The 10,593-nt window shown below is 44.2% G+C and overlaps 1 protein-coding gene across 2 annotated transcripts in view; it reads left to right on the top strand.

Annotated features, from left to right (window-relative positions):
* Positions 1–10,587, top strand: part of Tcn1 (transcobalamin I (vitamin B12 binding protein, R binder family)) — a 12,054-nt gene extending 1,467 nt beyond the window's left edge. The window contains exons 2-9 of one of the 2 annotated variants that reach the window (XM_013506352.1): positions 1,526–1,705; positions 2,577–2,717; positions 4,301–4,453; positions 5,605–5,795; positions 7,821–8,010; positions 9,212–9,395; positions 10,043–10,161; positions 10,324–10,587. In XM_013506352.1, the coding sequence (XP_013361806.1) occupies positions 1,526–1,705; positions 2,577–2,717; positions 4,301–4,453; positions 5,605–5,795; positions 7,821–8,010; positions 9,212–9,395; positions 10,043–10,161; positions 10,324–10,385 (1,220 nt within the window). In that variant the 3' untranslated portion in view covers positions 10,386–10,587. Of the gene's footprint in view, positions 1–1,525; positions 1,706–2,576; positions 2,718–4,297; positions 4,454–5,604; positions 5,796–7,820; positions 8,011–9,211; positions 9,396–10,042; positions 10,162–10,323 lie in introns of both variants that reach the window. The other variant, XM_005408073.2, reaches the window with a different exon arrangement.
* Positions 10,588–10,593: the final 6 nt, after the last annotated feature.

Below are 10,593 nucleotides of genomic sequence, written 5' to 3'. Positions count from 1 at the left end.
CCCTATTATTATGTTATCCTTCTTTTACTCTTTAAAATAAAAAATAAAAAATAAAATAAAATAAAATTCATCTCATTGCACAAAATAATTAAATTTATCCTTAGTGGTCAAGGAAGCTGATTTGAATTATTTACCAGGAACTAAAAAGTCTGCTTCAGTGCCAGAAAATCTGCTAAATTGGATGCTTCCATGAAATTTCAAAAACAATTGACAATTGCTGTATTGTACCTGGGGGAAAAAAACTATGACCTTCTTCTAATCCCACCATTCCGATTTTCCTGAGTAAAGGAAAGCAGGAAAAGGAAATCACATTCCCTGGGTTCTCTAAGTATAATGACAGAAATTCCAGTTAGGCTGGAAAGGATAATATGTGAAGCATTTTACAATTTATAAGTGGTTTCTTATCCCTGTGAAGTAGGAGTTAACAATTTTTAAATCAAGGAAGTTACATAACTTACATACAGTAGTAAATGAGGGAGCAAAGAGTCAACCAAAGCGAAGTGGGCCAGAATTTTCTCTACATCCCTCTAATCCATGAGATAATCTGGAGAAGGGCAGGGGGTGGGGGTACTTCTCAAAGTTATAGACAAAGCATTTGAGAAATTGTCTTATAGTTTAAGTGATAACTAACTCTACTTATTCGCCTACAGTTCTTTGGAGGCTCTGGATTCTCTTTTACTTCCACTGTAAAATGGGACTTCCCTCCAGGATCACCCTTAGGGTTTGGAAACGTGGTAGGCTAAAACTGGAGGGTTCTGCATAGGGAGTGTACTGCGGAATAACAATCTCGACACCTGGGCAGTTGTACAATCAGACAATGCAGTTTTGGTGATCAGTCACCGGTGTAAATAGAATGTTTCCATTTACCCCCTTAGGATGAACCCAATTCAAGTAGAAGAAGAGGCAGGAGAACTGAATAGAGGAAGTAGAAAGATTCATAGCGGGGAGTTGAGACATGCATTAGAATGAATGAAAAACTGAACCTCTGATTACAGAGATTTCTTTAAGGACAGCCTCTCTGTCTTCATACCCAGAATTAGTGAATGATACTAAATCTCTTGGGCAGAACTGATAGTCTGCTGACCCACGGTGAAATGGTAAGTCTACACGAGCAGTTAGAATATTGAAACACCTCCGTTCTGGTTGTTAAAAGAGCAGTGGGGGAAGGGCTCCAGACCCATCTCTGTTCTGTTCCAACAGCACAGCCAGTAGTCACCAAATTGATCTAGATCCATGCTGTATGTGTTACCAAACACTTTCACGGAATCACTGCGCCTCACCTTGATATTTTCCGTGTGTGTTTCTCACACACCAATGCTGTTGAATAAGTTAGCTGAGCCAACAAACACAAGGGAATTTGGCCACTATGAAGAAAGCTGACAACAGAGAAGCAGTAGGGATTTGAGCTTGGTTTCAGTCCAGGCTCGGTCTCTGAGCCTTAGTGTTTAATGAAAAGGAAGAGGAAACAAAGCTGCCCTCCTCTACCCCGTACTGATATCGTAATGCTTCCTCTCTTCTGCCACAGAGGTAAGTGAAGAGAAATACTTCCTTCTAAGCCCTCTGTGGAAAACAATGACCCATTCAAAGTACACCATGGGAACCCAGTCTGCTGATGTCCTGCTGTCCCTCAGACTTGTGGGGATCCAGAACCAAACCCTAATCCAGCCACTCTCGCAACAAGTCAGGAGGAGTGGGGGAAGCAAAGGTGAGTGCCTGTATCCTCTGGATGATTTCAGAAAAGGTCCGCCTACCTGAAAAGTTATCTTCCCCAATCCTAAAAAGTGGGCATCGAATGTATTTCTGCCGCAGTGATTCTAGCTGCATAGACCCTGAGGTGACAGAAGGCTGCCTGAAAATACCAATCCCAGGCAGCTCGCTCTAGGACTTGGTCTTGCTTCTTTGGGTTCTAAAAACCGTTTTCCTTCAGGGACCACACAGGAAAGCAAGAAAAGATATGGGCTCCCACCCGCTAATACCGTTGCATAAACTGGCTGAGGTCACAACAAAGGGATATAATTGGAAGCAAGAAAGCTTCTAGTAGAGAAGCGTCCCTGGAGCCGCAGGGATTTGGGGCTGGGTGTGAGGCCAGGGTCAGCCTTAAGCCAGTCACCAACCTATGTGAGCCAGTTTTCTTGTCAACAGGAGAGGGAAACGAAGCCCACTTATCTCCTCGTAGTGTCAGTGTAAGCTTTAGGAGAAGTCGGAGAGTTTTGATATTCTATGGAGCAGCACATGGAAATCAGTTATTATTATCTGGCAAAATGACACCATAAAGAGAAAAAATCCCAAGGCTTTAATGATTTATATTTCTTCTGTTTTCATTTTTATAAAGGTTACATTATATTATTACAAAAACATCACATGATTTTATGGAAAAGACCAAGATCCAGCTTGCAGTGATACAGAATAAGCATAAAAGGCTTAGTTTTGGGCAAAAGGAAGAGAACAAGAAAATATAAGTATTGCAGAGATGAGAAAACAAAAAGAAAGTGATCAGCAGTGTAAGTCACTCAGAAAGCAGAAGGCCAAAATTCGCAAGTATGTGCCTTGTTAAACGCGGACGCTTCTCTTTTCAGGGGTGAATTTAAGCTCGGGACAGCTTGCTTTGATTACACTGGCTTTGGGTGCTTGTCACACCCCTGATGAAGCCTTCATATATGACAATCACCTGCTCAGCAGATTAGAAAACAAATTCCAGGCGGAAATTAAAAACATGGGTAAGAGTCAAACGTTCAGTGACCCTGACAAACTTGTCCTGTCCTCCGTGGATTTAGAACTGTAGAAAGGGACCCTTCACCCTGTCCTCTCCATCCCTTTCAGCACACAGGCCGCCTTCCCACCTTCGCTCAGCAGCATCTGGAATTTCCTCCTTAATTGTGTTCAGCCGAGCATTGACCTGTATCAAGCTGCTTTACGTGTTTTTTGGGGGGTTTTCTTGTTTTGTTTTTCCCAGTACCGGGAATTGAACTCATGACCTCGCACTTGCCAGGCAGGCGCTGTGCCTCTGAGCTAAATCCCCAGCCCTGTTAAGCTGCTTTACATACGATAGCAGACACACACACACATCAGACATGGTTTAGTCCTCCACAAGCTCAGCTTTTAGATAAATAATGAATTATACAAGAAACAGCTGGACAAGTAGTGCGTTACAGAAGATTAGTAGTCCGTTATAGCGGTGTGATTAGTACCGAAGCATCCAGTGCTAATATAAGAGCTAAAGATGAGCGAAGTACTTTATCACTGGGAACTGTAGGTTGCCCGGGGGCTGGTACTGGAGCACACGGTTTTTACGTCAACTCCCCACCAGTACTTATCCTATTATTTATTAAGTCCTTCCGAGTCCATCTTCTCTGAGATGCCTCCGGCCCATGCCGCTTACTTACAGCATCAGTCTTACTGCTGAAGGGCTGGGGATCTAGCTCGGTGGCACAAGCGCCTGCCTGGCAAACTCAATGTCCTGAGTTGGATTCCCAGTAAAGGAAAAAAAGACTGCTAAAAATGTAAGAGCTTTGAAGGCAGGAAACCTGTATCCGGATTCCAGCTTTGTAGCTACCTGAATACTTGGGAAATGTCTTACTTTTTGTATTAGTGCATGTTTCCATTACAGTGATGACATTCACCATGGAGGGTTGGTGCGTGCACAGAACGCAGCTTCATTCCATTTTTCTTCCCTTTCCTCTCTCCTCCCTCCAGCCTCCATCCCTTGGTCTCCTCCCCTTCTATAAAAGATCTATATCCCTGTTTCCTGTTATCTTTCATTTCAGTCTTTAATGTATTTATATTTCAGGTTTCAAATCAGTATGGAGATTCCTCAAAAATCTAAAACTAGAAATTCCATTCGACACAGTGATTCCCCTTCTAGATATCTTCCTGAAAGGGTTAAAGATGTCATATTAAAGTGGCCCGTGTAGACCTGTGTTTATAGCAGTACAACCCACAATACCTAAATCTGAGAAGCAGCCAATTGTCCATCAACAGATGAACAGCCAAAGGAAATGTGGTATTCACACACCATGGAGTACTATTCTGCTATAAAGAAGGATAAACTGGACTGTCTCTTAATGTCTGTAGTGCTGTATCTTCTCAGTTATAAAATGAAAACAGTCAAGTTGAACTTGGTGGTCCTAGAGAGCCTCTAAATTTCTCAGGTTTGCTGATCCTCTGGGCGATCTCTCCCTTTTATTATTTTCCTCTCTTTACAGCCAAGTGGGACTAGAATAAGCATGAGTAGATGGAAAAGTGTGTCAGTCCAGCACCACGTGAGTGAGTGAAGCATTTCTTCTCCTCTCTCTCCCAGAAGCACACAATGGCAGTCCTCTGACTAACTACTACCAGCTCAGCCTGGGAGCCCTGGCCTTGTGCCTGTTCCATGGACGATACTCCACCACCCAAGTTGCTGAACTCTTTGCTCCTGGAAATAAAAACTATTATTTTCATGGCCAGTTCGTCGTAGGTGAGTCATTACCCAATTCCCTTGATACAGAGGACCTGGTCAATAGTTTCTATGCCCTTTGAGTTTTCTACCACAACTACTCAAGATTTTCATTTTTTAGTACTTTTTTTACCGTGCTCCCCTCAGAAGAGAATTTTCTTTTGGGGAATAATGGATACTGGGTGACAGCTTAGCCTCTTTATAGATATAGGGTACAGTAGAAAGATCTGATTCCTACCCTAGCTCTTTATCATTTTATCTGTAAAATAAGGATAGAGCATGAGAATATTTGCATGAAACATTTTAAGAAGTGTAAGAGTTCAGGAAAGTAAAATTCCTCCCTTAAGCATTGCCTTTGCCTTTGATTCACTGCAGCCCTCTCTCTGCATTTGCGGCTTCAGTAACGAAGTCCAGCAAGTCTGATAGACACAGAGTAGGTTCGCAGGGAGAAAGGCCAGTTACCCCCCTTGTCACCTTCACACCCAGCGAGAAGTCCCTAGACAGCCAGCACAGTGTCCAGCCCCTGGGGATCAAGATACGCAAGTCCGTTCTCCCTGAGAGGTTCAGAAAGCAGATCACCATGCGGTATTTCAGAGAGAACGTGAGATTTCTCATCCTCCTTTCCCTACGCGAGAGGGAAGGTGCTGTGCTAACCCAGCATCAGGCCAGTAAGGAGCCCCGGTCCTCCCTTTCCCCATCCCTCCCCTCGCCCTTCCCATCACCAGGACCGCTGAAGAGCACCGTTTCCCACTCAGTGTAGTGGACCGATTGTTCGGTCTGTCATCCCCAGTCTTTCAGTTCCTTTGTCAATCTGGCTGGAAGATTAGAGAAAGACGGAGAAGATAAGCAACCAGGGTCTAAAAGCGGAAGATTATTCACGTACATGCACTTACAAATCTGCGTGTGTTGTACGGCCATAATACGAAGTAAAGTACAGTGTTAAGTATGGAGCACACGGCAACTCAGCGTTGGGAAGGAATCTTGAATATCTGAGGGTTGGTGCTACAGGAATGATTGCTGTATCTTGACATCCTCCTCTCCCGTCATATAACCAACCACCCCAAAGTTTCCAGTTGTGTCATTCTAAGAACGCTGAAAGTCCCACAGCCCAGAAATCCCCTCAGTGCAGGACAAACTGGCACAGTTGGTACCAGTGTTTTATTTTCTGACAGATATTGGGGCAATGGCGGTTCTGGCTCTGACATGCATCAAGAGAGGTCTAGCAAACGGACAGACAAAGACAGAGAAAGAGGATCTAAGGAGCATCGATAATCATATACAGTCACTCGTAGATAAGATTTTGCTTGAGAAAAAAAGGAATGGTCTCATTGGAAATACATTTAGCACTGGAATCGCCATGCAGGTAAGTCAGAGGGTAAAGCAGAAAGACGAGAATGAGTCAGGGGTACCTTGATATAAGAAAGCAGTACCTTGATGCCTTCTTCTCAGCTCCCTGAAATCTTATCCGTTCTGTGTTCCTACACTAACTTTCACTGTACAGTTCCCCTCCCCATCTGAAATGTATTCTCTTCATCATCCGTCTTTACCTCTCCATAGCCAAAGCTTTTCCTAACTACAATTTTCTTGTGACGTTTGGAATCTCCCTATCTTTTTTATCACATGCGATTTCACCCTTTGCCATAGATGCTACTTTTGAGCATGCGTTGTTTCTTCCAAATTAGATGACTGCTGTAGAAGTAGCAAGCAGCAGGGGTAGTACAGAAGCTAGTTTTTGTGGGGCCCCATTAACTCACTAACGCACACAACAGTACAATAAGGAAAGAATTAGTACTCGCATCTCCTAGAAGAGGCGCCTCCATTACAGGGGGCCGGTAACTTGCCTAATTTACACAGCCACCAAATGCTGCAGGTGGGGATCCTGGAACCTTGACATTTCTCAAAACCAGTGCTCAACACCTACCTGCTATGCATTCCGACTTCAATTCTGCAATCATTCACTGACTTACTCAACTCCAAGAGGTGGATACAAGGGCAGAGCTAGGAAAGCTTGTTTCAAAAAAGCGCTGGCATGTTAGTATGAATAGCTGTCTGCCAGCTGAGTGAGGGCGAGGGGACTTTCACAGGAGAAAGGACAGCAAGGCCAAGACTAAAAGGCACAAAATAGCATTATGTATTTTACGACCAAGGGGCTCAGCAGAGCCAGCGTAGGGTCCTTGGAAAACACAGGACGAGTCTGGCAATGCAGGTGCAGCCCGAGGTTGTTTGTGTGTTAAATCTGAACTTTGCCATTCTGCCTGTGCATAGGATCATTTGATGGAGCTCTTAGGAAACACTAACTTCTAAACCCCTCACCAGCTAGGGGACGTAGAAGCTGAGGGGTGGGGCCAGAGCCCTGGTCTCGTTTTAAAGCCCAACAGGTGGTACTGCTGCCTGGCAGGCCTGACAGCCAGCTGCCTGTAAGACAGCTTTGAAGAGGATGCATAAAGGATCAGGTTTGCTTTTTTCTGAAGGTATAATAAGTGCTTATTGATAACTGCTGGGGTTTAAGAATCTTGAAGGAAAACTGAAAGGGAAGAGTGTCGTTTTCTTGGAAAATTCAGAACAAGTGCAAGCCCAGCCCACTTAGCTCTTGTTGCTTACTCCAACGCCCTTGGACCCTTTACAACCTCACAGCTCTGCCCCTTTAATTGAGCTAACACTCTGCTGCACGGACAGTTTCTGGCCAGCAAATGACCAGGCCCTCCAATGTCAGTCAGCTGATGCCAGACACCTCCTCCTGAGCTCCAGGCATTTACTACAATGGCCCAACATCCTTCGCCAGCCAGTTCTACCACAGATACCTCGAGTGTTCTCTGCCCGCCAGACCTCCTAGAGGAGGAAGAGTCCCGGGGGTTGTAAAAATGCAGGTACCCTCATCATCACAAGGCTCTGCCTTTGTCGTCCCCACACAAGGCCCTTGCTCGGACAGAGTCCCCTCATTTCACCTGACAAGACGCCTTCAGTCTCTCAATGCCCACTTCAGTCACCGCCTTCTCTGACAAAGCCTTTCCTTGGCCTCACAGCGTGTTTGTGAGCACCTCCCTCTCCTCTTCTGAAGGGCCGTGCCATGAGACGCTGCTTTCACAGCAGTCATCCTAGGACTCCTTTCTAACAGTTTTCCTGGTAACTACATTAATGATGGGCATTATTTTCAGGACAGAGAAGTGGATATGGCTGAGGCCATCTATTTTCATTGGAGCCACGTAGCTAATGTTATTAAGCAACTCCCTACCTGTGCACCCAAGCTAGTTTATAAGCATCTTGGTAGTGGAAAAGGTAACTTAAGTAAGGTGCCTCCTGTGTATCCACGTTCAGTAAATACTGAGTGAGACAGATGTAGCCTTGCGCCTCACTGGAAGGGTCTCTCATTCCCTTTCTCTCTCATCAGGCCCTCTTCATCTCATCAGACTATTACAAAGAAAGTAAGTGGAACTGCGAACAAACTCTAAAGACGGTACTCGAGGAGATTGCGCAGGGAGTGTTCAATATCCCAATTGCTGCGGCTCAGATCTTGCCTGCCCTCGTGGGAAAAACATACTTGGATGTCAACAGAGATTCTTCTTGCACCAGTGGCTTAGGTAAGAACTAAAGAGTGAGCTGTTTGGGCTCTCAGCATCATTTAACCCAAAGCACGTATGCTACAGGAATCCCAGTGGACCAAAATTGTCCAGGTAAGGAAGCAGAACAGTTGTCTGAATTCAGCTCCCATAACATCATCACCCGCTAAGGACTTGTTGCCGGAGTGCTTGGCATGCCTTTTGGTTCAAATACTGATAAACAAGGTGAACTGGATTAAATGATGTCTGTCTCCAAAGGGATGTCTTCCGTTGGATATACAAAGACCTGAGCACCAGTCTCACTCTAAACAAAGCACAGAAGTTATGAACCTGTTTCTCACTCTTCCTTTCTTCCTACTCAGTGACCCCTCTGGGAAATAAGACATCTGTGTGGAGGCAGTGTAGCGGTAATCTAAGAAAAACAAGGAATGGGTCAATTATGGAGACAGTGATTTTGCCACAGGGTACAAAGAAAGGAGACACTTCCTTTCACCTCTGTTCGCTCCTGATTGAGCCACTTACAAATTAGGGAACTTGAACAAAATGTTTCACCAGTAAGCTTCAATTTTCTAATGGAAAAAATGGAAACTGATAGGGGAACAGAAGAAGAGGAAAAACAAAAAAAATATTTGTACACAAGATAGTAAGATAGTTATGCAGCTAGTTTCTCTTAGTTCATTGAAAAGAAAGGTTTGTGCTAATACCGTCTGAATACGATATCATGCCTATATCTTCCACGCTAAATAACTACTATAATGACAACAATGCGTAATATATAAATTATTGTAACTCTGCAACTAACCTGTTTTGAAAGTCTGTTTTATTGTTATTTTCATTTTTTCTCTTCAAAGTAGAAAAAAATTTGTCAGCAGAAAAAGAACAGTGCCTAACACTGACGTTTTAAAGGGTTGAATGGAGTAATTCATGTAGGATTATGAGTACAGTGAATGTTAAGAAATTAAAAGGGGGAAATGCACAAGCGTTACTGGACATCGGTGAAACAGTTGCCTGAAAAGCTGGGAGTTGAGACAAACGGCAGCACAGGTGGTGAAGCCTGCTTTAGTCATGGGAGAGCTCTGCCCCGTGATTGGTGGTACTTGTTTCTTATAACAAATCCACCTCTCTTCAAAGGAAAGGACTCCTTAGATGTTGCTAAGTGTGCAAACTCTGACACCACTTTTAATGTTCTAAGTACTTCTCTCTGCTCTTCTGTCTCTGCCAGGTAACTTCGACATCTCCAGTCATAAGCCTATGTCTACAAAACCTCCTAACTCACCCTCAAATATCTCCATTCATTACTCTGTGAAAATCAATGAAATATATTCCACCACCGTCACTGTGCCCAGTGGTTCTGTCTTCCTAGATGTGATGGAGGAAGCTCAGAAAAAGAACGAGACTCTATTTGGGTATGTCTGCACATTACCTAGGGTTAAGACATGTACTACAATTTTGAAAGACTCAGCAAGAATACATCTGCACCCAAATACAAAGTACATTTAAAATACTTTGGGTACTTTTGCTATTCACTCACGTCTCATAGCCTGAGTTAAGAGACAAAAATAAATATGGCATGGGAAATAGACATGGATTGTGTCCCTTTTTAGTAAATACAACATGGAATATCAAATTATTTTTTTTCTCTGATCCTCTTTCCTAAGAGAAAATCCACTAACATGTTGCTTCTGGGATATGAAGTTCACATTTTTTTCTACTGCTCCTGCATCTTCAACAGTTAGTATCCTGGGGCAGAAGGCTGAAGCTGCTAACTGCAAAGTGTCTGTTTTAACAACAGTGGGGGCAGAGCCATGCGGTGCCACTAGCCAAGAGTGCTGAGTGCTACATCAGAATCACACGGACTGTTCATAAAGCATGCAGATTCCTGGACCCTGGCTGTGATCTGAGAATCAAATTATCTAGACATGGGGCCAGGAAATCTGTACATTTCTGTAATGGTGTCAGGTGATCCTTAGGTACATTAAAGTTGAGCAAGTACCCAGAAGGGCTTCAGTTTGAGAAGTCTAAGTTGATGCAACTTGTCCCTTGTCTCCCACAGTTTCACAGTGGAGCAGAGCTCGTGGGGCCCCTTCATCACTTCTGTCCAGGGCCTGAAGGCCAGCAATACTGACAGAACCTACTGGGAACTTCTGAGCAGCGGCAGATCCCTGAGCCAAGGTAAGGAGGAGATGTCCAAAAAGAGCACAGTGGGACCAGCCCAGAGCATTCAGGGCAGGAGTGAGCTTCTCTAAAAGAGACCACAGGGTCGGAAGAGATAGGTCCACTCTTTGGGAACTCCTTGACCGAACCACCTGACCCAGCTCTCTTCCTCCTTTTCAGGAGTTGGTAATTATGTTGTCCATGATGGAGAAGATTTGGAGGTTCGTTGGAGCAAATATTAGCAAACTCGGACCTACACCTAAAAACTGACCTTCTGTTTTCCTTTTCACTTATCCCAATCCCAAAAGGGCAATCAACAACCTCCCCACCTCTCTCCCATGTTCAATCGAAGATCCACAGCTATACAAAAGGAGCATGTACTGACCACATCCCTTTTAAAAAGGATTTTAATTTCCACAGTGGTTTCACCAATCTACACTCCCACCAGCA

The sequence above is a fragment of the Chinchilla lanigera genome, unplaced genomic scaffold (genome assembly GCF_000276665.1).
Source record: "Chinchilla lanigera isolate Chin_1 unplaced genomic scaffold, ChiLan1.0 scaffold00110, whole genome shotgun sequence".
In the NCBI taxonomy this organism is placed as follows: Eukaryota; Metazoa; Chordata; class Mammalia; order Rodentia; family Chinchillidae; genus Chinchilla; species Chinchilla lanigera.
This window is presented reverse-complemented; position numbering and strand designations above follow the sequence as displayed.